The sequence below is a fragment of the Platichthys flesus genome, chromosome 16 (genome assembly GCF_949316205.1).
Source record: "Platichthys flesus chromosome 16, fPlaFle2.1, whole genome shotgun sequence".
NCBI classification, from domain to species: Eukaryota; Metazoa; Chordata; class Actinopteri; order Pleuronectiformes; family Pleuronectidae; genus Platichthys; species Platichthys flesus.
The window spans coordinates 10,858,537-10,885,980 of record NC_084960.1 but is presented as its reverse complement, the minus strand read 5'-3'; the positions used below and the strand labels follow the sequence as shown (position 1 = coordinate 10,885,980).

At 44.6% G+C, this 27,444-nt stretch overlaps 2 protein-coding genes across 3 annotated transcripts; one reads left to right on the top strand and one right to left on the bottom strand.

The window, feature by feature from the left end:
• The first annotated feature begins 73 nt into the window (after positions 1–73).
• nr5a5 (nuclear receptor subfamily 5, group A, member 5) lies at positions 74–4,200 on the top strand. The gene is made up of 7 exons (XM_062408769.1): positions 74–323; positions 1,477–1,592; positions 1,701–1,842; positions 2,151–2,905; positions 3,016–3,135; positions 3,245–3,392; positions 3,574–4,200. The coding sequence occupies exons 1-7, from the start codon at positions 224–226 to the stop codon at positions 3,819–3,821; spliced, it is 1,629 nt and encodes a 542-aa protein (XP_062264753.1). The 5' UTR covers positions 74–223; the 3' UTR covers positions 3,822–4,200.
• Positions 4,201–4,279: 79 nt separating this feature from the next.
• On the bottom strand, positions 4,280–27,026 carry camsap3 (calmodulin regulated spectrin-associated protein family, member 3). Of its 2 annotated transcripts, none has more exons than XM_062407488.1 (17): positions 26,529–27,026; positions 19,631–19,893; positions 13,108–13,248; positions 12,839–12,922; positions 11,550–11,688; positions 11,058–11,197; positions 10,886–10,970; positions 10,741–10,783; positions 10,593–10,648; positions 10,233–10,266; positions 8,060–10,154; positions 7,834–7,958; positions 7,390–7,682; positions 7,181–7,274; positions 6,833–6,951; positions 6,610–6,728; positions 4,280–6,517 (listed from the first exon to the last, which is right to left on the bottom strand). In XM_062407488.1, exons 1-17 carry the CDS (start codon positions 26,659–26,661, stop codon positions 6,218–6,220), a joined length of 4,263 nt encoding a protein of 1,420 aa, XP_062263472.1. In that variant the 5' UTR covers positions 26,662–27,026; the 3' UTR covers positions 4,280–6,217. The 2 variants fall into 2 exon arrangements, with proteins under 2 accessions (XP_062263472.1, XP_062263471.1); XM_062407487.1 differs by having other exon boundaries at positions 10,233–10,302; positions 26,529–27,025.
• Positions 27,027–27,444: the final 418 nt, after the last annotated feature.

The following is a 27,444-nucleotide window of genomic DNA, read 5'->3' as shown; positions in this document are numbered from 1 at the left end:
GACTGACAATCTGTGTAGGAGTGCCAGTCAGGAGAGGTTTTATGACGCTCACTACAGATCGAAGTCCACCGTTGGCCTCAAACGACCATCAGTCCACCGGGGCTGCTCAGCCTGCCTGTTGGCCTCTCTCTGTCGTGGCCGCGGCTGCTGTCTGGTCTCCTGATCTCTGCAACTATGAAGATCACCCTGGACTGACTGTGGAGTTCTGGACCCACCTGCCGGAATGGACCTAGCAGGTTATCACCCACAGCTGCCCCAGCCTCTTGTCCACCACCCTGGCAGCTACCCGGACAATGAGTTCAATTCAGAGGGATCATCAACATGTGAGTGCAGGATGGACGTCCACTTGGTTGAACTTGTACAGGGTTAGAAAGGCATTGGTGTTTCAGATGTCCTGTTTTGAAAGTTGGAGCGTCTGGCAATCTGTTTCATGTTATTGACAGCGACAGTTATCACCTCCGCATGAAAATCCAGAAAGAAGAAAACGAATGAAAATGTTGTGCTTCAGACATTCATTTAGAAGAATGGTTCCTATCACAGCCTCTGATATCTCAGCATTATGTAAGGGTCATATCTGCTATCATAGTCAAGAAAATCAAGCAGAGAGATAAGGCACAGTCTGCAACAGAGGGACGGTTCTGTGCCGCTCTCAACACCTGAGCAATAAACATCAGGAGATGACACATTTACATGACAGCAGCAGAGCAGACAAACAGCTGGCACTCCAATCTGAGGGTGTGTGTTAAATATCGATCCTGTTATTGGCCGACTTGAAATATCACATTATGTTATTACTAACATTACACCAACAAAAGGTAGGAGGTGACATTAAAACCTTCTAATTTTCGAAATGTAAATATAAAGAGGAACAAAGACATAATAAAAGGTCAAGGAATAAACGCCATAAATCCAACACTACCATTATTATATGCTAATGGCGGCATTCAATTATACTGTTAAACCTAATTTGCATTATCTACTTCACTTACCACTGTCTTGTTTTCTTTTTTTCTCATCATCTGGTTTCCTCTTTCTTTTTTCACTTGACAATGGTACAGAGCTGTAGTTCTGACAGGAATAACATGTGGCCCCTATAGGTCTCTAATCAGATGTTATTGCGAATATTTCATTGGTTGTTTGAGGGGGGGGGGAGTCACAATCCACATTATGAGACACTGGGGGCCCCAAGCAGTTCACTAACCAGATGCTCGGTGGTTCGATCCCCGGCGCTAACAGTGAATGAATGGTGTGTGGTAAAAAAAAGTGTTGAATGTAGAATGTATGAGCGAATGGGTGAATGTGATTTGTGATATGTGAAACGACTATAAAAATACAATGCCTTAACTATTTATTGTTTGTATTACTATTACCAATGGAAGCAATATAACACAGTGGGAAGTCTGCTTACCATCTTGTCCATCGTAAGCAGCAGGAGCTTGTGTCACATTTGATTCAATGATAACTGTCGTTCTCCAGCTCGGGAGTTAAAGACAGAGCCACACGGCAGAGCAGAGGCCGAGGAGAGCTGTCCCATCTGTGGGGACAAAGTCTCGGGATACCACTATGGCCTGCTCACTTGTGAAAGCTGCAAGGTACGACACAGGGTTTTGGATGGTCAAACCCCTAACCCGAACAGCTACAGGCATAATAATGATGCATGTCTTCAAGTGCAATTTTCTTACAACTTTCTCTCTCTGCAGGGCTTCTTCAAACGCTCAGTGCAGAACAACAAGCATTACACCTGTGCAGATCGACAGAACTGCCCCATGAACCTTTCCCAGAGGAAACGTTGTCCTTCCTGCCGCTTCCAGAAGTGTTTGGCCGTGGGCATGAAGAGAGAAGGTCCCCCCCCCCCTCCCACACACACACACACACACAGAGACATACATTTGTACTCCCATGCAGTAGGGCAGGTCTTCTGCTTCATTGCGACATGCCTTCTGTTCCACTGATAGTTATGGTCTTCTTCCATACGACTTATCTGAGAAGTCATAAACAAGTGCAAGTAGTGCCTGTAATGACCTAGATAACATATAATGACATGTGGAGGTAGTCTGAGCTCTTAAAGTGGAGAGGACATATTATCATTTCGTTCAGTGTCCGGTAACGTGTGCTCAAACTTTCTAATCTGCTTCATGTCCTGTCAACAGCTGTAAGAGCAGATCGCATGAGAGGCGGCAGGAATAAGTTTGGGCCTCTGTATCGACGGGACAGGCAGATGAAGCAGCAAAGGGTTGACTCCCGAGCAAACACCGCTCCCTACAGGATTAAGATGGAAACTGCACGAAGACACTGGCCCTCAGCTGCGAACGACCTTCACCCGATGAGCAGTCACACAAGCACTTTGTTGTCCTCTGATGCTTTTCATCAATCCCACGTGTATCCCTCGGGCACCGGGCAGTCGGGCGCGTCCATGCCACTGGACTGCACAACGCACGCAGACAGGGGGCTCACTCCTCCATCCCTGCCCTGTCCTGGACTGTACCACCGCACTATCCCTGGATTTGTCCAGGACAAAGGAGAGATGGCTTTTGGCTGCAGTGCGGCTCCCTCAAATTATCCATTGCACCCAACCCCAGACAGTTCCTTCACACCAAGAGGCACGATAGCATCATCCCCCTGCTCCAGGCCGAGCTCGAACACCGCTCTCTCCCAAGCTCTCATCCAAACCCACACTCCCCCGCTGGCCACGCTTACGACCAACTTCTTAAACCAACTCCTGGAGGGTGAGCCAGATGAGAGCCAGTTGTGTGCCAAGGTCTTGGCCAGCCTGCAGCGGGAGAAGGCCAGCCGAGGCAAACACGACCGCCTAAACACATTCAGCATCATGTGCAAGATGGCTGACCAGACGCTGCACGGCCTTGTAGAGTGGGCCAGGAACACTGCACTCTTCAAGGAGCTCAAGGTGACGAACCATTAAGTCATGTCAAGTCGTTGAAATCAGCTGTGTGATGGCACTTAGGTCAAAGGTTGTGTCCTCCTAATTTGAAGGTCAACCTTTTATACTTCACGTAGGTAGAGGACCAGATGTGTCTGTTGCAGAGCTGCTGGAGTGAGTTGCTGGTCCTGGACCACCTCTGTAGACAGGTGGCCTATGGCAAAGATGGTTGCATATATCTGGTCACTGGGCAACAGGTACAACAGGCACAGAAAAACAGCCCCCCTAAAATAATTGCACATGTCTTTGGATTGTGGTCGTTCATCTAATCCACAGAATGATGTCCTCCCTCTCATTCTCATACAGATTGAGGTGTTGACCGTGGTATCTCAGGCAGGAGTGACACTGAGTAGCCTGGTATCCAGGACCCAAGACCTGGTGTATAAACTGAAGACACTCCAGTTAGACAGACATGAGTTTGTCTGTCTCAAGTACTTGGTGCTATTCAACCCCGGTGAGCTTTCCCTTTTAAAAGAAAAGTCATTAGCGTCTCCATAGAAAATATGTTAGAAGTATTGAGACTTTTAGTTCTCTTTTTTTCTGTCACGCTTGCAGCTTTTGTTAACATGGAATATGCATGCACGTGTGTTTTATGTGTTTTTGATGAATGTACACACATCTTCTTCGTGCTCTAGATGTGAAACATGTGCAGAGTCGAAGGCAGGTGGAGCAGACTCAAGAGAGGGTGAACAGGGGCCTGATGGAGCACACACAGCGAAGTCACCCAGGACATTCGGATAAGTTTGGCCAGCTGTTGCTTCGCCTGCCTGAGGTGCGAAGCATTAGCTTGCAGGTCGAGGAGTATTTGTACCAGCGCCATCTTCTGGGAGACTTGCCCTGCAACTCTCTCCTCACAGAGATGCTTCACACCAAGCACAACTGAGGTGGTGCTGTAAATGTTTGTACCTCATTTTCTGCTTTCCAGCTCCAAATGTCCAGTTTTTCTTTTTACTATTGATGATTGTTGCTAGAGTAAACGGGCATGCTCTCTATAACAGCACTTTTGGTGACGGTGGCAGAAGGGATGCGTCATCCAGGATCAGCAGTGAGGGGGGATATTTACTAAACCTGTGCCATGCTTTGCCCAAGTTCAAATTATCAACAGTATTACCACAGCCACACTGCCTTCTAGAGTATTGGCCAGTGTTGTTGTGGGAGTTCAGATCAAAGTTCTATCATGATGTTTTCAGTAAGAAGGGAGAACTTGGCTGTTCAAACAACAAAGAAAAGTGCATTATTGAATAAAGAAATTTGGTTCTGCATTTGTGTTGCCTATGTGTTCAAACAATGCTGCATGCAAATGGGTGAACAAAGAAAAACATGGGAATGAAAAAAGAAAAAGATGATTCAAAAAGGATTTTTATTCATCTGGTCCAGTTGCAGGGATAGACAAGTTTATGAAATGAACATACATAGTGTGCTGGCACAAGTTTGATGACGCATAAGAAAGAAAAATGGTATGACACCTCCTTCATGAAATGAATGAGTGACTTAAGACCGTAACCAAAAAAAGGACACAAGTAGAAACAGAAAACTAAACATCTAATGCAACATCTAATGCAAACCAAATAAATACATCTCTGGGTGATGTGGGGATTTCTAGGGGAGAATTGCACAGAATCAAAAAATATAATGTTAACTACCATGTACTACTCTTTACAAATACATAAATACAAACATCCACGTATTTCATATGCACTCCTCAACGCACACTTTTAATCAAACATCTACTTTTATCGCTTTTTAATGCTGCTCATCACATTTTTCACATCTCACTCAAACACACGAGGAAGAGAAGAAGCCAAACTCCCACACATCCTATGGTGAATTTGACCTGATCACAAAACAGATGCAGAGTCGATTGTTTTCTTTCACTCCTTGATATTAGTAAAAACAAAACGGTTTGGCGTCTACGTTCCCCCATTTATACATGTAGTCTAGATATTGTGGGGATGATGAGGGCTGTTACAGTCTCTAATTATCCTTCATTAAGAAAAACAATGGTTTATATGTCGAGACACACAAACAGGGAATCATAATAGGAAACAGACTCCTAGTGACCTAAAGGGTTTATTAATCCCTATAAGAAAGGTTTCAGCAATTTCCATCCGCTTTGACAATTTCTGTTCATTCTCATTCACTCACTCATCTCAACCATCCATCTCACTAATGCTCAAGCAGCAGGCTAGCTTATTCGTAGCGTAATCAGCATTCAGTATATATTAAATTAGCAATGATTATCATTTTCACACAGAGCTGTATCGAAGTAATGGTAAACATGATAAAGCCCTCCTTCATGTTTTCGAGGATCTTATCTCGAGATAGTCTCGGATGACATTTCAATTCATCATTTCGAGAATGACAAAGCAATTTAACAGGAAACGAGTCACATGAATTTTATTCTTCTCTCAGCTCTGAATGGCTGAAGTGATTTGTCCAGCAAAAACATGTCAAAATAGTATTTAAAAAAACATCCAGATGTCTACAGCTGAAGGAGAGTGAAAGTGGAGTGGAGTGCCCAGGCTGAGGAGCACAAGCGGTTTCTCTGTGTTCAATTCCACAGTAGCAACCACCAGCGCAGCCCACAGAGGAACTATGGTTCTTTCTCGTCCTGACCAAATCGGTAGAAATACCCCTGAATGGATGGAGCGGTTAGTGTGTGCCCTACATTCATATGAGAGCAGTGTTACCTGCTGTTCATGTTCAGCTGAGATCAGAACAGGGAGCCGAGCCACTTGACTCATTCCACTTGGGAGAGAGAGTGGGCTCGAAGAAAAGGCAGGAAAAGGAAAAGCAAGCAGAATCGAAAGGGGAAGGGGGGGGGACTACTCCGGCCAAAAATACTGTTAAGCGGGCAAAGGCAGTATGGTCGTCTCCTCTTTTTCTTATCTAAGAGTTGTGAAAAATGACTCTGGGGGCAGAATAAGGCAAGTCATAGGGTGGCAGGGTGCAAGAGGAAGAGACTTCTTCGTTCTGGCAGAATTAAAGATTACATTTTACAATCGAGCGCCAATCAGAAGCTCTTGAAACTATTTTAACTACAATGGCTGAAGGAGTGAGTGAGTGAGTGAGTGAGTGATTGTCTCTTTCTCTTGGCATGTAGAGTTTTTGCTGTAGGGGTCCAGGTTGATATCTCAGTCATGCTGTCCATTGTTAGTCTAACTGTATAATGAACCACCTCAAGTGCCTCACTGGCCAAAATACAGGACAATAGGAGTCATGCTGGGAGTGGGTTCCCTGAATGATATCATCTTCACCTATCTTTTCTGTGCATTGTCTTTATTTGGGGGTGCCGAGCTTTTTGGGAGTTCCTGGGCGCTTTTGCCAGATGTGACCGGGGATGGTGAAGGCGTCGACGCTCATGGACATGGTTTTGGACGGGATGGCCGTGAACTGCTTGCGGTCAGAGCTGTACTTGTAAATGGACTCAACCATCTCGGGTGAGATGAAGCGGGGGCCGTTACCAGTGAGCCGTACCATCTCCTCTGTTTCGGGGTTCATGGTGTACACTGCTCTGAATTGGCAGCTGGAATCTCTGAAGAGGATGAGGAAATGATTGGCAGTGCTTTTCTCCATATCCTGAAGAGAGAAAGAAACACTGTGTAACTGCAGCAGAGACCAGAACTCAGTCACTTATAGCCTAGTAGGGGTGGACCTCTTTGTTGGCTTACCTCTACAATCTTGTTTTTCTGTGGTTCATTGACCCTGCCGGCCAGGCAGCAGCGGGTGATGGCATTATGGATGATGAACTTGTTGGACTTAAAGGTAGGCTCCTTGTACAGCTTTGGTCCTGCGGGATAAGAGCGTTCCAAATGTCATTTCCCAGAATCATGTTCATCAGATGTAATTTTAACAGTTTAAAACAACACTTGTCGTTTGGAACATATGACTGACCTGTGTATTCCGGGATTGAGGCAGGGGAGGAAATGGTGGAGCCATTCTCCCAGTCTCTCTCTCCATTCATAGTCGTCGATCGTCCAGGTGACCTTAGCCGGGAAGGAGAGTGTGAACGGCTAGAGGAGGTCACAAAAGATAAGTCGTTATTAGCCTACGCCCGTATAATATTGATAGATATACAATCATACAAACAGTCAACTCACTAACAATACTGAAAATGTTCGATATTCTGGCAATATTTTATGTCACTCCACTGAATAAAGTCTAGTCTCATATAATGAAAAAAATGTATAGCCATTTTTTTGGCTCGTTACTTCCTCCCATGCCTCTCAATTTGCAGGTTACCTGGGAGACTTCCTAATCGACAGGCCTCCGGAGTCATGCGCCATGGATGACAGGTTCATGGTGGAGTGGGAGTACACTTTGTTCAGCCTGGTGCCTAGATGAGGGAAGAGAGGATGGAGAAAGGGGAAATTATTGTAAGAAGCCAAAGCATGTGTGTGTAAAAGCGGCCATATAAAAGATACCAGTTAGTGAACGTTCAAACTTTTTACCCGTGAAACCCTTGGCAGGGCTGTGAGACAGTCCAGAGTCATCTCTGAACACAGTCTTGGGTCTCTGCTTCTTGACACCGCGAACCGTGGTGGGTTTCTGCCTCAGCACCTTGTCCAAGTCTTCCATGATCTTCAGCTGGTGTCTCCGTTCATACTCCTGCCTGGTGAAGTCATCTCTGCGCTTAGGAGTCCCCTCTACTGGTGTGGTGCGTGATGCTGGAGGGGTGCCGGGGTCGGGTGGTGTGTCCTCTTCCTTGTTCCCCCAGCCCTCGATGATCATCCAATGAGGCTTTCTGAAAGTAAATAACATGTATATATATAAATTCACACTTTACGAACCTGAATGATAAATAAATAAAGTTACATTGAATTTCACAAAGACACAACATGCTACAGCCTTCATCTGGCTTTGGATGCGGGTGGTGGAGTGAAAATGATTCTCACTTTGACTCTTTTTCTTTTTCCTGTTCCAGTTTGCGCTTCTTCATCTCCTCTGCTCTTTTCTGCTGTTTCTCCAGCAAAGCTGCTCTTCGCTGAGCCATCTCGTCCTCGGGTCGCACCATGTCCTCCTAATAATGCAGAGCAAAATAAAAACAACATTAACATGGAGAAGTTATGAAACACAACATTTTTAGAATGGGTCCTACATTAATAATGAATAGTCACCTACCTTGAAAAAGAAACCGACCCCTCCTTTCGTCTCTGGTTCTGTCCGGTCACTCATTGTGTCCGAAAAGGCGTCAGGTAGTGAGTCATCCCCTTCCCCATCTTGCAGAGCAGACAGCGGGATCTCAATCAGGCTGCTGCGTTTGCCATTCACCAACCCGGCAGGGGCATCGCTCTCAAAGGAGCACTCTGATGGGGCACCAGAGCTGCAGCCCCCACCTCCAAGCTTGGATGCATGTCCATGCAAAGATCCTGCTTCCAGGTCCATGCTAAATATGCTTTGGTCATCGTTGGAGCCTACCTCTGACAGGGTGTCATCTGCAGCAGGACGGTGCGTCGGGGTAGGAAATGGTACAGGGGTCAGTGTCGGCGTGGGAACTGGACTTGGTCCATACGAGCGCAGGTCATCTAGGCTGCCAGAGTCCCCAATGGAGAATGAGGATGAATTCTGGACTTGGGACTGCCAGGGACTTACTCGCCGACGGTGGGGCATGCTGTCAACGGTTTGATGAGGGACGAGAATTCTCGACACGGTCGGGACCTTAACGTCCGAGGGATGACTGTTATGGTAGTGTTTGGGGCTTTTAGGGGGCACAGATTGGGCTCTACGGTGGACATGAGGAGATTTAGGAGGAGTGGAGTGGTTTGTGATTCTATGCGATGGAGAAGGTGAGGAGGAGGCGGAATTTAAATCTCGGTTGGATTCTCGAGACATGCGTGCAGGGGTATGGGCTGGGGTGGAGGTTTTAGGGCTGGCTTGAATAACCCAGGAACCCACAGCTTTCTTCTTGACGAGATGGTTCTGCTGCTCTGTAAGTCGGTGCATGTCACTTTGCAGGGAGCTGAGAGCTGCAGTCAGCTTCGACACAGCATTGTTATAGTCCCCTAGTGGAGCCACCATTTTTTCACCCGGTGTCCCAGAGCCCTTCTCTCCTAGTGTACCTGCCTTTTCTTTGGAGTGACTGAACTGTTTGTTGAGCTGAAGCCCCCCTTTGACATTACCCTCATCCTTCACTGAGGGGCGCTGCTCATCTTGTTCCTGCTGGTCTTCTGCCTCCATGTGAGCTAGCCTTTCTTCCAAGTTCAAGCGAGAGAGTTCCTCTTTTGTGGATGAGGTGCTGACCTTGCCATCCCCTCCTTCGCCCTCGCCTTCATCCTGCTCCTTCTTTAACTGCAGAAAGGCACTCTTACCCAGTCTTTGCCTGTGCTTGGAAAAAATGGCCTCAATGCGTTTCTTCTGGGCTTCGATAGCTTTGCGCTTTTCTTCAAGCCGAACTCCCAGCTCAGTCATCTCATTATTGAGTTGTGGGCTCTTGCTGGGGCTTTCCTCAGTCTTTTGTGACCAAGTGGTCATCTGAGGGGAGGAGGAATCCCTGGCTTTCGGAGAATCTATTATCTGCTTCTTTTTGCGCTCTGCAAAGCTGGTCAACTTGACACCGCTGTCAGACTCCTCTTTGCCGTGGCCCCTAGCAGAGTGAGCACCAGCAGCTGGTGTGGTGGGAGTGGACCGGCCCTTAGGCATGTCTTCTGATGCATCCGAGTCCACACTGCCGTCTCTCAAGACTGAGTCATCATCTCGTGAACATTCTGAAGTATTCCTGGTGCGAGCAGAGTCCCTGGACTCTCCTGTAGGCCGGTACATCATTCCTGAGCGGGATGGAGCGGAGCAGCTCATGTTGCTGGTGTGTATCGAACTAGCGGGATCATCAGGAGAGTGGAGGTAAAAGCCATCAGGCGCCCCATCCGGATGTAAACGAGGCTCCATTTTGCTCTCGTTGTGGATAATTTGGAGAGCCTCCTCAATGGTAGGCAGCTCTCCTGTTTCAGTCTCTGCAAGACCATTCTGCTCTGCCAACCGTGGAATACTGGGAGCCTGTGTTGTCCAGGAAGCTCTCTGTGGGCCACTGGGGCCCGAGGGTTTGTTAAGCAAATGGCTGATGTCTTCAGTAGGGGTGTAGGGTACGCGGATTATGTTTTGGGACGCTGGGTTGAGTTGATCTGAGCTCACAGAGCGGGTTATCACAGGGTCGCCCATCACAATGTCCACATCACTGTCCAGGCCAAAAGGGATGCTGAAGGATACTGCTGACAAGGGTCGGCTGAGAAAGAGAGAAACATTTCAGTACACGTCCAACAGTAAAAGTAAGAAAGACATTGTCAGAATATATTGGTCTAACCTTGGTCTCTTGCTCCATGTCTTTCCAACTCCTTCTATATGAGACATTGAGGTAGACTGAGTCAAAGATCCTGAGAATAATGGGACACACACACAAACATGTGAAGGCATGCACACAAACAGGGAGGCACAACACACATGGATGCACATGTCAACCAAACTGCAGAATAAAAATAAAAAAAATATGTACAGGAGGTTTAATATATTTATAAAAGTAAGAAAACAGGGGTATCGTGCAACATGAAAAATACAAACAAGCATTTAGGGGAAAATAGGGGAACCAGTTTGGAAAATGATAATAATAGGGGCATACAAAGGTCTGTAGTTTGATGTAATGATCGGAATGAAGTATTAATCTTACCTGATGCAGGGGAGGAGATAGGGAGAAAAGGCTTCTTGAAGATAGAAGGGGAGTTACTGCAAGCCAGGGAAAAAATAAAGTTCAAGTGCATCCAGAGAATTTATCAGACTACTACAAAAACAAACGAACATTAAGAGAGCTTCAGTACCTGTTTCCAGTCAAGCTACTTGGTGTTACTGGTGTGGAACCATCTAACAAAGAGGTAAATCATACGATTAGACAATCTCATGTCATGATCTTCCTTGTAAGATGATACAGGATTTACAAAGCACCACATAATTAGTGACACTTACCCAACGTGTTTATTGGCTGAACAAAGTCTGGCTTTCGTACTTCGAACCAATTCAGCAGTTCTGCCAGGAAGCTCAGCCAGTTGACCTACAAAGATCACACAAAAATAAATCAGGTATTAAGAAAAGTAGTAGTACTCTGAATTTTTTGTGTGTGTCATTTAAACGGAAGTACCTGAAGCTCCTGTGGGGTGTACATCATGTCCTCCAGTGCCAAGTGACAGCAGCTCTTCAGACAGCTGTCACAGAATTCACGGATGAACTGCAAGTTGTACAGGCTGTCTGCTACAGACATGGAATCCTTCATACAAACATCTTGGGGAGAGGAAAACAAACATTTATTAACTGATAAAATAAGCAAAGTTGTAAAGTAAACTACAGTAAAGATTTTCACTCTTAAGCTGCTTTCAGACATGCACTGAACTCCAGATATTCTCCAAAAATTATCCGGAGAGGCTGGATTTGAAAACGCAAATGTCCAAGCTACATACACTTTTGAGTTTTTTCCGCCAGTTTCTTTCTGCTGGACAATCTCCTGCTCCAGTGATCATATGTTCATACATGAACTCCAGGTAATTTGGTTTGGACATTATCCAGACTTTATCCGTAGGTCATGTCAGAAAAAGTCTCTAGGGTCAGGGTTAGTCGTTAGAGTGTTTGTTGGTACCTTCAAGTCTTAGCAGTCCAGGACAATAGTAATGTATGACAGCAGCAATGGCACAACCACTGGACAGGTCTTTGACTTCCTTCACCACTGGGAAGATGGCCATTTGTTTGGACTGAATTTTATCCTTCCTGTAGCGGAGCTAAAAAAACAACAAAACACAGCAAATCAACAACACAATCTACAACTTTAAAAAGGTTTACGAGTGAAATATTTGTTACGTGTAGTTAACCATCACAGTCATTGTTTTCAAAACACAGGTCAATACTCTTAATCCAAATGCATTTTAATCCAGAAAATGTTTTAATAACTGCATGTGAGAAAGAGGACAAAAAAAGGTCATGCTTATATGTACAAGAGACGGATTAGGTGAAGAAAATTATAAATTCAAGGGGAGAGCAGGATGTAGGAGGGTTTTGTCAGGAAAAGGTGGGACAGGTCAGGGTCTCAAGAGAAAGGGAAAGAAAAAAGGCGTTTCCAGTACAACTGAGGTAAACAAAAAAACAACAGACGGTCAGCAGGGACGAGCCGACAAGAATCCTGTCTCTGTTAACCCCTGCAGCTTTTCACAACAAACGCACACCTCTGTCACAGACAACCAGAGGAACCGGTTAGACATCGATCACTTTCAAGGCCTGCTCGAGTCCCAGTTGTGATTCATGCACCACTCGTGTTTCGACAAACAATGCCTTCCACGCCCCTGCCATGCCCCGCCCTATGACTTTACACTGTGACGTGCAATTCAATGCAGCGTATAGAATGTGATGCACACTAGCATTCCCACACCAGCATATGGAGAAAGAAAAAAAAAAACACACCTGACCATCAGATATTTGCTGATAAATTTGATGAAGACACTGGAAGGATGGAGGGACAGGGGGAGGGAGCAGAGGAAAGGAGGGAACTTACAGGAACAAGTTTCCAGTACCAGCGGGTGGGACACTGTCAGAGAGGAGGACGGGATAGGAAAAAGAGAAAGACAGGGAGGTGGAGAACAGGAGCACAACAAGAGGTATTACGCCTACAGAAGAAGAACTAGACAAAAGGAGAGAAAGGGTTTGAGATGATTTCTTGCCATGACAACACAACCTTGTTGACAAAGCAGTGACGCTGCACTGTATTTATTGTGTCAACCACTCCTGTCGATGAAAGTGCAGCAAAACCAACAATATAGGCTTAATAGACAGGCACCTTTGTGTAACACTGAATGCATCATGTCAGAGGGTGTGTTTGGATATAATCATGTGTGACGAGAGATAGAAATACACTGGATGGGAAATGTAAAAACTCACAGAGGGTTGAAGAGGTTGGAGCTCTGTAGCCTGAGACGGGTCATTCTGGGGTCCCTCTGTAAGTTCTCTCATCTTCTGATTTAACTGAGGATACGGCATTAAAATATATATACATAGTTAGTACACTTAGGTGGAGGATCTGTACAACTTGTCCTGTTTATGAAATGGCTAACGTGACATTGTATCTTGTACAACAGACAGCTAAGTAAGTATGAACAATTTCTGACAGGATACAATAAAGATGTGTTTCTCTCTGGCCGGATCTTTACCCCGTTAACCCAATGAAGCAGAGCCTCCTCCCAGCTGGCAGCTCCGCCCAGCAACTCGGCCGAGCCAGACGTCTTCACCGCAGCCACCGCCTCCATGGCTCCCGCTGTCATCAGGGCGTCTATAACGGCAAGGTGGGCGCTCTGCACCAATAACATGGAGGAAAAAGAAGAGGAAGAGTCAGAGCTGGGGCCAGAGAGCGCAACAACATAAATCAATTAGGGCTAACACAATAATGCTGCACGCTGAAATTTCTCCGGCTCACTTCAGATCACCTCTTACTGTTGTACCACGACTGAAATTTACCAGGAGCCTCCTCTAGAGGTCACCAGACGCCACACGTGAGTCAGCGGAAACACAAACAAGAGTTCTCAGCGAGCAAACGCACACACACGAGTGTATATGGGTGAACTTTGGACCTATGTTTGTACAATCATTAAATCATTAAAAGAGGCAGTGGACCTGTAATATGATAACATGCTGATCCTGCACTGTAATTCCTCAGCTGTGCTCCCTTAATTTTCCTTCTCCGTCTCTATTGTGCAGTGAAACATTGCTTTATGACTCATGTGTAGGAGACTGTGGGAGAAAATGAGGTGTTGTAACTAGATCACCTGGAAGCAACTGCGAAACTGCATTCTCAGTGTTCCGTGTGCTTTCTGCTTTTCTGGTGTCTGTGTTTTTCCAGACAGAGAAAGGGCTGTAAAACGGTCCAACTACTTATTTTGTCCACATAAACAAATTAGACTAAACTTCTTACTTACATATATTGTCTATTCCCAAGCACTTGTTTCCAGCTGATTTGTCCTCATACTTGAGACGTGAGACCATTACTGTGTTCTCTCTAATGGCCAGAGCCCATTAAAATGCACCACCGACATTATCAGCTCAGGCGGAGTGAACAGCTTAACTCTATAAACCTGTTAGCTCATTAGAAGTTGTGCTCCACTGTGCCATGGAGCTGAAACCAACAGATCTTCACATGTCTAACCTCTTTTGTGCTCCAAGAGATTCAGATATCTTAACCATGTACATCATTTACATTTTATTCGCACACACAATTGTCAAATAACATAAATCATTGGGGTTATTCACGATCGCAATTCTGTTTCAAGTTTTTGTACTCAATGTATGATTCTCACATTTCCCTGTATCAATTTCACTTGTACTTGCCATCAAACAGTAGCACTGGGTCCCCAGTTGCCTCAATATTGGCTAATTGAAACCAACCCCTTGTCATAGTAATTAATTCTGGCCTACAGAGGAGACAGGCAAGTCGCGAACAACACATTCCTGTCAAGGGGCCACTCCTACAATGTCCAATCTTGAATTTTGAGCCTAATCTGAGCAAATCAGTGCCTGCTCCCTTTTACTACTTACAAATTCCACTTTAGAGGCCAGACATTCTTGGTCTAACCTCTTAGCGTTGCCCCTGATCGAGGCTGGTGGCGCTCCAGCTGCGTGCATGAGCCCTGTCTGCATGTCTGCTTACTCAACCCTGATGTAAAGTGCTGACCTAGACAGACCCAATGATGGGTAGAGCAGGGCGTGCTACGCCAGCGAAGGCTTGTCAGATAGCATTGGGTCAGGCTCTCTGGTTGTGCTGCAGTCAGTCACTGGGAGCGATATGGCTCTGGCTCACCTGCTCCCACAAACTCTGCTGCCAGGACGAAAGCTGGAGCTTCTATGTTAAGTGGAAATATTGGTCCACGGTCTTGATTGTTATTCATATTTACATATCAACTTTCATATATCACTGTTCATCCAGTGAAAACATACGGTAAAAGGCTCTTTTCGAGTCTTGATTACTGAGCTCTTTTGAATGGTATTAATTAATTGTTATTTAGGAACTAGATGGATGTGAGGGGCTGTGTTTGCCTGCTGTTATTTAACATTTATATTTTCTTGAATTATTTGCTTTGTAAATCAATGTCTTGTGAAAAAGGAGCAGATTACATAAGATTACTATATTGTGTTTGCCATTTTAATTGTTTTGTTTGGTTGATGAATTAAATAAACGTATATATATATATATTGATAACACTTGTAACACTTCCTCCATCACACATCACTCATACACTACCTACATAGCCGTCAGACGGAATTTGGGGTTCAATATCTTGCCCAATCTTCGTTAATCAAACATCTTTATCCCCTGAGCCACAGCCGGCCCAATATAATAGAAATATGATCTAACCAAATTCTCTGCTTGTCTTGAGAGCGAAGCCTGATTGAGGCCCGGATTAAATTAAGTCACTAATATGTCTGAGCCCTAAAACACAGCACATTGATGTTGAGCTAAATTCTGCCACAAGCTGTGAAACCTTCCAGATCAAATGAGGTGATTTAAGGAAGGCTCATACTTTTCCATTTCGCCACTCAGTGTAATCACAGGTTGGAGTTTTTGTCACAGTGTGAAAGAAGACAGGATGAGTGACAGAGAGAAAGAAGAAATGAACCAGAGAGAATGACAGACTGGGTGAAAGTGGCAGACCCTGGTGTCGTACTGTAAACTAATTATTCAGAGGAAACAAAAAGGGCTGAATGAAAGGGGGCAGGGGGGGCTGCTAGTGGATTTCCCCCTGCAGACCCAGGAGAGCTTGCTAAGCTAAATCACAAGTCTCCCTAATGAGAGGGGAGAGAGGAGCGACTCGTGAACACACAGCGCAGAGACTGCCAGATCACCATAACAACCAACTAGCTGACCCACAATGCATCTCAACACAAGCCTGACCACAGCACCGCTCTGTGCTCTGGCTTAGCACCGGCTCTCTGCTCGGAAACATCCAGCCAGCAAACACTTTGCGATCCACTGGTTGTGTGAGAAAGAGGAAAAATGAATACCTCGTCAATTAACCCGATCAATCGTTATGGTCTGTATGGCCCAAATCTGCTTACTGTCGTGTCAAAGATGTGCCAAACAGAGAAGGTGAAGTTATTATTATGGATCAGTAAGCGAGATTACAGTGAGGGCAAAACCTGATTATGTCTGAAATATGACTTAACCCCATCCCCCTACCCTGCCTGATGCTGTGAGGGAGACAAACAGGGGGATCTGGCAGGTCTGGGGCCCAGCACAGGGGCTTTGCAAAGGGGGTTATATGGTTATCTCTACGTCCATTTGAACATGGACTGTATGTATACGCAGAGAAAAAAAGAAAGAAAAAAGTCTACAACAGTTTTAAACTACAGGGTCTAAATGGTGACTTTTGCACACCACATTAATCTTCCATCAGCTAAGGTCCAAAGCAGAACAGAAAGATGCTGGTTCCAGATATTTCTGATAGTCTGCCACTTCTATTTCCAACTAAGCTCTTGACGGATGCGCACATGAGCAGAAAGCTGCCAACACAGCAGTATGATTTAAGTGTCAGTATCCATCCAAAACCAACAGGGAACCAGAGGAGGGTTAGCTGCATTATGGCTACATGACTTACTTTGTCACTGTGGGAACTAACGCTCAGCCCAGTCCTCCAGTGCAATTAATTTCAGCCGGTTAGAATCGAGATGACATCCCACTGTCCCAGCCAACAATGCATGTAATAAATAAGTGATGAGCGTGATGTTGAGAGATGCTATGTGCATTGTGAGTCAGTGGTCATCTCTGGCGTGTCATCTAGTCGTGGATGATGACGTTCAGTCTGCATGGCAGATTATCTCTAATCTTCACAGATCTTTATCCTCAATCTCAGGAGTGATGGGGGTTGGGGTACGTGGGTAAAGGGTGGAGAAGGCAGAAAGCTCCATTTCGGATGGCCACTCCAAAGAGGCCCAAGGATGTACTCTCGCTCCAGGCACTAGCCTGGGAAAACAACCGGCTAGCTTAGGTTAAAAGAGCTGGGCCATTGACTGTTTCTACAACCTTATACACTCCGAAGCATATTTATCCATAGTTGGTTTTTAATTATCAAAAATCCATGTGACTACATTTGAACTCAAATTTTAAGATAACAATACATTATATTAACACATAATCTTTGATATTATTGTCAATACCTTGTACACAAGCATGCCCAGTATGCGTGGATTTACAAGACACTCTAAACTGAAATAAAGACACAAAGAACAAGATTAAGTCTAAGTTAATGAATATATATATTGTCTTGTTTCTAAAGTAATTGTTTGTGCCTTAGACTTGACCCAATCTTGTTACTGACAATTCAGAAGAAAAAGAGACTCACTCTCCTCTTGCCCTAGATGATGCAGCTCACTGCGTTCATTTTCTTCCTGTGAATTTCTAAATCTAACTATTGACCAAGGAATGTCAAGGTCTAGAGGCAGGGACAAACAATACATGCTTCTTCATCCTGTAGCAGCAGCCTAACAGTTTGATGAAGGGAATATAACTGTGGTGTTTTTGCCCTACTTTGATCCACGCACCAACTGCGTAGTTTTATATAGCAGGTCACTGGCACGCCGTACTGACACTGGTGCTGCATACCCAAGCCAGCACGAACATCTTAGTGGGTCAGGATAAAGCTACATCCCTGGATTTATACATAAGCCAAATGTCTCAATGAATAGCAACGATGCAAGATGTTAAATAAATCAATAACAAATGGGAAAAGCATCAGGGCTCCGTCACCTGTCAGTGAAAAACATGACTCAACATACTTTTATGTAAATGTTATTCTCTTGTTTCACACGGATCAGTGAAGCTGTAATATACAGCAGTGCTGCAGCAGATTGCAGTTTACTGGCCAAGACCCACATTGTTGCTCCATCCTTTAATGCTGCTGCAGCATGACCCACTTTCATTGCTTGCCACACTGTAGGTACAGTGCCAGTTAGTGGTAGACAAGCTCAGAGAGAAGTAACAGCCAGAATACGAGTTTCATGATGAACCATAGTCTGGAATAATAATCTGGAAGCCATATCTAGAGCTGAGATGCACGCAAACACACACAAATTGCAGCATCATCATGAAATAAGGGACGTACTCTGTCGTCAGGCCTTTATTCTGATGCTTGGGTGATAATGATGAATCAGTAAATCATGATCATTGTGGCTATGTCTACAACCTTTAACATCATATGTTTTGTTTCTTTGTGTATTTTGGTGTGAAGTGGAACGTCTGTCAGAGCAGGTGGTAAACTCTCAGCAGGTTTGTAGTTTAGAAAAAAAACAGGCCCAAACAACTGTATCTGACTTCAAATTCAGGGCAAGCTTACATTAGGTTTATTTTCTCCTATTATGTATGGTCATACCACAGTAGTACATTAATCAACCTATAAACTTTCATATTTAATGTTTAAGTTTATCATCACAACTGCAATAGGGTTAGGGTAAGAAGTACTAGATAAAAGTACTGCATCTGCTGAAGTGTTGTTCAGCAGCGGAGCAAACAACCTTCAAGGTACAACAACACTATCCATGCAGATCCCTGGAGACTCCATATAGGTTTTTAAACAACAGCCTGTATGTTCATGAGCCAAGATGGCTGGGAAAATACAGTTGTGAGGAAGATAATCTTTATAAAGTACCTCCCCTCATTTAGACTATTATGATTCCATAGAAAATGAAATTAGTCCTATTGTGAGAGGGAGAAAAATGGGAGAGAGAGAGAGGGGGGGGGAGAGGGAGAAAGAGGGAGCGAGTGAGATAGAGTGAGAGCGGTTCATTGTGAAGGGCTAACAGGACAAACCAGTTCCTCTTGATTTTACTCACTAAGCTCACAGTATTCCCTCAACACAGTATCTAATGTTTCACCAGAACTGTTTAACCATTGTCCTGGTCCGGACCAACTATTGTATCCAGATCCCCCCTCCCTCTCAAAACCTGGAATTAAAGTAGTCGTCCCTTGTGTCACCATTACTGCCCCAGCAGCTGGATCCACTCATCCTCTCAGATCAGCTGGGGGGGGGACCGGGGGAAGGGGGTAGGGTCGAATGAACGGGGGTCTTTTTGATGTCCTTTAATCCCTCGAATCAAAGCATAAACAAGCCACTGTATCAACAACCAAGCACAGGAGGCTACTTCTCTATGGACTCCTGTGTAGCAGAGTATCTGGTTTCAGGGGGAGGTGACGTTCACTTCTGGGCCTAATACACAAACATAAAACAGTTTCTTACTCAATGAATCAATCCTGCCTGCCAGACCAGTGTGCCATCATCAGCTTTGTGTTTCCTGTTCATGTGCACCATTAATCGAATGGCACTCATTAGAACCTATTGCATGCCAATGCTCAACAGTGCCCTTAAATCCTGTCTGCACCAAATTGCAAACACTCATAGAAATCCATCCTAAAAGCGCAGGCATTCTTGAAAAATTCACATAATTGCCCCAAAGTGTCTTATCTTGCCATGTTAAAGAAAGAGAAAACTATCCTGGATCCACTAACTTAATTAAGTATGGTCCAAAAGTGGCTGGGTTCTTCCTTGGTCCATATCTCCCCCCTTCCAACAAGTTCCCATAAATACAGGTCAGTAGTTTTTGCATAATCCTGCTAATAGACAGCAATGAAAACACAACCTCCTTGGCAGAGATACAATTATGTTAGTTTGTATATAAGCTCCATATCTTTACCATTTTGATGGGTTTACGACGGAGGTCTGCATCAGTCACTAGTGTGTCCTTGTCTTTGGAGACGATGCCCTTCTGAGTGAGGAGCTCCAGCAGGGCAATGTTGTCTTTGGGCTGCGCCTCAGCTCCAGCGCCCCCCAGTAAGAGGCTGTAGGTGCGGCAGTAAAGTTCGGAGGACTGCAGAAGGCGGGTGACTGGCGGTTTAAGGTGCTCCTGCTCATACTGGTCACAGTAGAAGGGGTCGCGCAGCTCAGCGGGGACATTCTCTACCAAAAGAAAACACAAAACAGACAGTTTGATAGGTTCCAGGAGAAGTGGTGCTTCTTAACAAACAAAGATGTATGAATATGTATATGTATGCGTGTGTATATATATATATAATGAAGCTCTGACAACTTCTTTCCCACCTTCATTTGCTCAGTTAAAGATCATTCTAAATATGGGAACTGACTCCTGCTTTCTGCTCAGTGGTAGATTAAAACTGTCGGTATGTACCCTTGGTCGACATTCAAGTCAGGGGGAGAGGAGAGCAAGCAGTAAGGTCATGGGTCACGTCAGAGGCTGCAGATTACAAGATTCTCTGCCACTGACTTCTTCCCTATTTGTACAGAGACATTTTAATCTCAGAGGCACAAATCAGTAACCTGAATAATCTACAAACTCAGAACTTTCCAAAGAAAATGAGAAACCTCTTAAGTGGGTTCAGACTGGGCTTGCTGTAAATAACATTGGCACAGCCTAAGAGGCATATCCGAAAAACACACACTTGACACGCCCTCTATGAAACTGGTTTTTCAGCATCCAGATCAATCAAACAGGAAACTCAATAGCTTGTGTCTCTGTGTAAACATAGTGGAATAAGTGTCCTGCTGTTTAAAAGGGCCTTCAGCAAAAAAGGTGACAAGCTGGAATACCAGCAGTCTGCCTGAAAAGAGAAAGGACAGATGTCGGAGGAAATGTGTGTTTATGAGTGTGTAGGGTTCTTCCTAACAAAGAGATTATTACAAGGGAGGTTTCACTATGTCGTTGTATAATTACAAAGTCACGTAATAGATTCACTGACATCAAACAACAAAACGCTCGGCTTCAGAGGTGAGACGATGCCATGTTCTCTCTCACTCTCCCTCCACGATGACTGTAGATGTCAGACAATATGGTTGGTCACACCACACGGTCCACTTTACTGTAAATAAGACTGTTCGCCAAGACTACAATGCTCACTTTACAGCAGTAAAGCCTGTGGTACGTCAACCAAACTGTCCATCTATAAGTCTCAGTTTCACAAGGTTACATGACACGTAAAAATCTTTTTTCCAAGTTCCAAAGATGACGTTTACAACGAAAAAGGAAAAACTTCACCAGAAAGCAAAGCAGAATGCAAATGCAAATGACTCAGTGAAATGAGAGAGATCGATACGGGCATGATTTCCCTAAGGGAGAGTCTGGCCGTGAATAATGACTTGGTGTGTCACATACAGTATATCACATAGAAATACTTTTTATTTTTTAAAGCTGAAAATCTTAAGGCAATAAAAACAACAACTAGTTGGCCTTGAGTTTAACTAAAGCCCAGGCAACAAGCAGGGTGATGCCTCCTCAGATGTGACATAACTTCAACTCCAGGGAAATATTTGGGATCAAAACAGAAGCCTGTGTGTGTTTGCATAAACTCGAGCAACAGCCTCTCTGCCACTTTCACAGGTCATGGGGTCAGTGCTTATCTCCTGGACTGAATAAAGAGGCAAGTCAAATTCAAATGTGTGCAAAATGTATTATCGTGGCCACATTATTATGCTGGGCGAGCAGGGATATTTCTCCTCAAGTAGGGAGGTTAAAAAAAACATTTGCCATCTACCAAGGAGATTCTGACCCACAGATTTAATCCCTACCACAGGCAGGAGCTCAGTGCTGAAGCTGACCCTGACCTCTACTCCTCGTGTGTTAGAATAAAGCAAACACACATGTTTTTCTACAGCAGCAGTGCCACGTTGTTTTTGTTGTTTTTATAGTAAGAGAAAAATAGGGAAGACTATGTCAGGGATGGACCTTCATGAACAATATTTAATTTAAAGTCTCTAATCTCTTGCCGTTGTGGCTGCAGTGAGTTCAGCTGTGTTCGCTGACGTGCATTGCTCAAGAGTCGGCTGATAAAAAGAAGCAACTTGTCCTTCTACTTCACTGACTGATTGAGCTAGCATGCTGGTCATGACACAGGCATTACTACTCGAGTGTGACAGTAATCAACAGGATAAGGACAAACACCAAACCAAGATTTGCTGGGGAGAAAATATTTGACAAGACTCCAGCACCTCTGAAAATAAGATTCTTGTGAAACAATCATCATTGGCCTTCAGGAAGGTTGTTAAGCAACACGGAGCTTAAAGTAGCTCTCTATAATAACATGGCACAGCACTATGCAAATATCGGTGGATTTGACAATCTTCAGGTCAGGCTGCTTAATGGAACCCAGGCTAAGATTAGATATATAATAAGGTCTCAAATGTGAAGTGGTGTAGAAAGTAAATAAGTTTAGATGGCAGGATTACCATTTCTACCCAAACTTATGTTCAGGCACAAGTCCATACCTGACCAATTAAAAGTTGCATTCAGTGTCAGCATTCCTCTTAAGGAGAACATTTTACTGCATGAAAAACTCAGCATTACTCGTGTTTTGATATGGCTAATCACTTTAGGTTTAAAATTTCTCTCTCTGGAAAACTGAGGTAAAAACATCCTCATCACGTGGCAGAAAGGTTCAAACACAGATGATTATCCGCTCCCGTATTTAGAACAAAGCAGGCACTATTTTGTTGCCCCAAAACTTCCTGGGGGTTAGAGAGGCTATGCTAACACCCTACCATTCATGTGACCCACTAGATCAGAGAACAACGCTCATGCCAACACTAATATGAAAATACAGGTGAGGCCGCTTTTTCAAGAGAATATGTTAAAACTTTATACACATATAGGCATAGATATACATGTATGTGCATACACACTCATACTATACATTCATGCAAAGTCTTTGATCTGATAGGTCAAGGAAAGGTAATGACTGTATTGATATAGTGTAATCTTTTTACTCTTATCAACTGCTCAAAGTGCTTAACAGTACAATACAACCACATTCTCCCATTCACACACACATTCACACAGCACTACTACATGCTGCACACTTGCCATCAAACACATTGCCAAGACCCCTATCAGGAACAATTTGGGGTTCAGTATCTTGCCCAAGGACACGTCAGCATGTGGCCTGGAGCAGACATGGCTCAAACCACCGACCCTCTGGACATTGTGGATGACATGCTCTACCTCCTGAGCCACAGGACATATACTGCCCGGGGTATCCCGTCTCCCTTTACACCCACAGGCCCAATTGACATGAATAAGACATCCCTAACAGCCCTGTGTGTCCTGTAAACCATCACCAGAGCCGGCATTCTATACGACTTAAGCAACGTAGCCTGTAACTGCATTACAGAGTCAGTGTACACAGAACAACAACCTATGGACAGTCCCACTTCATCACATGTGCTAACAGGTCAACACTGGATAACAGAGTGACAGTGTGCATTAGCCTGAAGCAGAACGGGTTTAGGTTTAGACACTGACTTCCAACTAGATCTGTTGGTTTTACTGTGATCTTTGTCCTCCATGTGTGGTGTGGCAAGTGACTTCACATACACATTATCTTTAAACACACTTCACAACTCAGTGACTGTAAACAGGGTTGAACCTAAGAGTTTCGAACGGAACGCCAATCAGGCCTTCCTCTTGAGTAAACAATCGAAGCAAGAACACATCCTCCTCAGGTCCTTGTCCCTTGTTGACTCACCATAGCTACAATGATGGGGACAGGGTGAGTAATCACTCCAATGAGAGTTCGGGAGCAGCTTGTAGCTAGACGAGGCTAACACGCTAAAGAGCAACTAGTTTTCCACCTGAAGAAGAGTCGGAAGAGGAAAAAGCCACGACCAAAACCGATGTTTAAGCTGGGTCATAAACTGGAAGACGCACAAATTAAATTACGTAATTAGAAGGTGGACCGAAAAACAAATGCTGTTTACTTTATGAGTAAGCTTGTTCCAACCCAAACAGGTGGATCAGGAGTTTCTGGTCTCATTCCAGTGTAAAAGTACAAACTAGTTTGACTTACCCTCAAAACATCTGTCAAGTCACCTGTCAACACAACTCGGGGCAGAACCCAAACTACATCCTTGACAAACAACTTTTACTTTGCATTGTGAGGAAAATATTATTCATCACTGTCCTGTCAGGCCATTACAAAACATGATCAGATGGCATTTCCTCACTGAAAAAATGCGCAACTACCACGACAGTCTTAAAGCATGTAAAGTCTGATAGAAAATATGAATAGGCCTATATGTGGTGCAACATTTATATCTGCATATAAACAAACCCGTACTTGACAATGACGCTCCAAACATGCCATCATAAAATAATCTATGGTTCCACATCCTTTGTGAGCGGTTTGTTGCTGGAGCATGAGCTCCTAATACTCCTATCCATTCAAGAAGGTATGGTCTAGAGCCATACAGTCAAAACTGATCATTTATCACCACATTATTATATTGATGTTATGTTTAAAGACTGATGCTGAGTGAAGGTTCTGGTTTCAAAATCTTCTATAAGGGCAAAGAATGACAAACACTCGGTAAACAGCTAAACATTGACAAATATGAGGCAGATCACTGTGCTTGCGTAATGCATTTAACCACATATATATTGGACTGGAAGAGAATATGAACATTGATATTGTTTTTTTTTGCCCAGGTAGGTCATGTGTCTCCTTTGCTTAACAAGGTGGAAAAAAACTCCTGCAGGTCTCCTACTCTAGTATTTTGAGACTGACGAGGTTTATGGATTATACTTACAATCGTAACACTTGTGTATGAATTAAAATGGTTAAATTTACTATGGGTTTGGTTGTGTTGAAAATGAGTTTGTGTTTCCTGTTCACTCCTAGCCTTGAAATATTTGATACCAACAATGGCATTTCAGGCCAAGCATCAAAGTAGCATTCATTCATTTTAGGGTAGCCTAGAGATATTTTATTATTCCTGTCATTAGGCCCTTGCCAGCTCTCGTTCTCAGCCTAAATAAAGACCTGAGATGTATATAGTATGTGATCCTGTGTTAACTCCATTTTGTATCACAAAGAGGGAGATTAAAAATGGTGCCTATTGTAATCATTCGGATAATTGACCTAGAAGAGCTGGGGACCAGACGACCTGCTCAGGCTCCTGCTGTGTCTATCTGCTGTCCTCCAGGCTGAGCTTTTCTCTTTCTGGGAAGCGACATGATGAAGTCATCTTGACTTTGCAGGAAACTATCATCAGCGAGGCCATTAAGTTGATGAAGATTAAAAAATGCACATCAACAACCCACGCAGCCTTGGTCTTCATATTCCTGCGTCTTGGGATGAAGGGCGACTTTGACCAGAGGGTGTGGTTGAGGTGCTTAACAGACCACATGCAGACGCAGCAGCCTATAGGCCAGGGACTAGCCTTGGATTGTGTAACATGCAAGTCATGTTGTTAAGAGTCAAAACAGAGATCCCCTCCCACTATTTTTATTCAAAATACTATATTCTTTGAAATACTGACAATTAACCTCTAGCTTAGTGTTACTTACATGCACATCTCAAAAAACGTGAATGGGCTTTCGTTATTCATACCGTGTGCCGCTTAAGTAAATGGATCCAAATTGTATTACTTAAAAACAGTGCCCTATCACAGAACTGGTGTGTGTACTCTCCTGGAAGAATAAAGTTAAAAACGAAATAATAAAAGTGTGTCGTCAAGCCTATTTCAAACAGGACGTTTTTTTGCTGTCCTCAGTGAGAGATCTAATCTTTAGAGATAGGCCTCGAAAACAGAGAGACTTGTTATCACCTCAGGGTCAGAAGTGACGCTCTTTAAAAGTCTCCACACACCAACATGCTCTGTCTTATGATACGTGTGCTCATTCAGGTTATTTTCTGAGGTGGGTGTGTTTTGCGTCACAGAGGCTGGATGGTTTCACACATGCAGACGCATCTTGACCCAGGATACTGAAAAGAAATTGCTGGGCAGTGAATTCCCTCTGTGCAGGGATGCAGCCATTTGATCCAAATTCTGAACTGAATACAACTGGCGCTGTCGTTTTTAGTAGTGAAAATCCCCCCCACGCCCCAACAAGATTAAAAACATCCCCAGCAGCCTGCAGTTTGTGACCGAAGCCCTGCAGACAGAAATACAGACATAATGGGTGAGAGTGATAAGGCCTGAAGGGAGGAGGCCTGTTCCTCTGAAACACACACAGACACACACACACACACACACATACATACCTTTAAAATGTGACCACCCATTGACCAAGAACAAACGACATGTGTCGCAGTGTAAAAAAAATGCGTAGGGCGCATGGTCCCTTTCATTTGCTGCTCTTTGTGATGGAAACTGCTGAGCTACACACACACACTAACACGCACACACAAGTTATATACATACACACACTCAGTCACACACAGATACACATACATACACACATACAAATACACACACACAAACACACACTGTCACCCTACATGCATGTGCTCTCTGCTGCCGAACAGAACGAACACACACACACACACACACACACACACACACACACACACACACACACACACACACACACACACACACACACACACACACACACACACACACACACACACACACACACACACACACACACACACACACACACACACACACACACACACACACACACACACACACACACACACACACACACACACACACACACGACTAGCGCAACAATAGGACGCATGAGACCTCTGTGAATACGACTCCAGCAGGGCAGGCCTGCAGCCTCCACTCTAACCTACCTGCGCTGCCGTAGGACTTTGCCAGCAGCCACCCGACGCTGGCGCAAATTTTCGCCTTGGCACAGTCGTACAAGTCGGGCGGTTTTATCTCCGGGACCACGAACGTCTTCCTCATGGTGGGGGAGTCCACCATAGCGAGGCTGCGAGGGGATGGGAGGCGGTGCCGGTTCAAAATAAACAACACAGCAAAAGAAAAATATTCACGCTATCATCCTCTCTGACTGCTTCACACGACCGGGGCTGGGATTACGGATTGTGGAAGGGGGGGATATCCGGCCCGGAGCCGCGTCCAAATGCGGGTTAAAGTCCTTCTCTGTGCGGCTGTAGTTGATCGAATCCCGGTTGAATGGTAGCCTCACGACCAGGAGAAGCTCCGAACCGCCGAGTTGCTGGAGAAAAGCGGACTGTTGCCCTTATTCTGGCCCTTCTTCGTCCGCATCGCCGTGCGCCCTGCTCGCTGCGCGGAGCTCCACTGAGAGCCGCGCCGATGACTGACGGCCAGGTGCTCCACACAGGCGTCGCTCGCCCGGCCCGCCGGCCAATGGGAGTGGGGCTCTGGTTGATGGGGGCGGGAGCAGGCAGACGGACAGGAGTAAAGGTGTGATTCCTGCTACAGGTGCACTTTCTGGCGGACAGGTGAACGCCTGCAGGGACACTTTCTCACCGGGAAGGGCTAACGACATAGAGTGACCGAATTATAGAAATGTTAAATATGTTTCTTTATATGTAAACAATGAGCAAGAATGACCAATTAGTTTACAGATCCTTCACTTAAGTTGCAAAACCACAATATTAGAACACCTCAATTTAATTAGTATACAAAATGTACACAAGTACTATCACCTTAAATAGGTCACATGGTCCATTCATAAGTGTCTTTACCTCTACTATTTAACAAACCCATATCATCATTGTA

Coding starts and splice junctions, on each gene's coding strand:
- nr5a5 (XM_062408769.1), top strand. CDS start 224: ATGGACCTAGCAGGTTATCACCCACAGCTGCCCCAGCCTCTTGTCCAC. Junction 1,593..1,700: donor TCACTTGTGAAAGCTGCAAG/GTACGACACAGG, acceptor CTCTCTCTGCAG/GGCTTCTTCAAACGCTCAGT. Junction 2,906..3,015: donor CACTCTTCAAGGAGCTCAAG/GTGACGAACCAT, acceptor TACTTCACGTAG/GTAGAGGACCAGATGTGTCT.
- camsap3 (XM_062407487.1), bottom strand. CDS start 26,661: ATGGTGGACTCCCCCACCATGAGGAAGACGTTCGTGGTCCCGGAGATA. Junction 7,683..7,833: donor GAAAAAGAAAAAGAGTCAAA/GTGAGAATCATT, acceptor ATTTACTTTCAG/AAAGCCTCATTGGATGATCA. Junction 6,952..7,180: donor TCGATTAGGAAGTCTCCCAG/GTAACCTGCAAA, acceptor GACCTCCTCTAG/CCGTTCACACTCTCCTTCCC.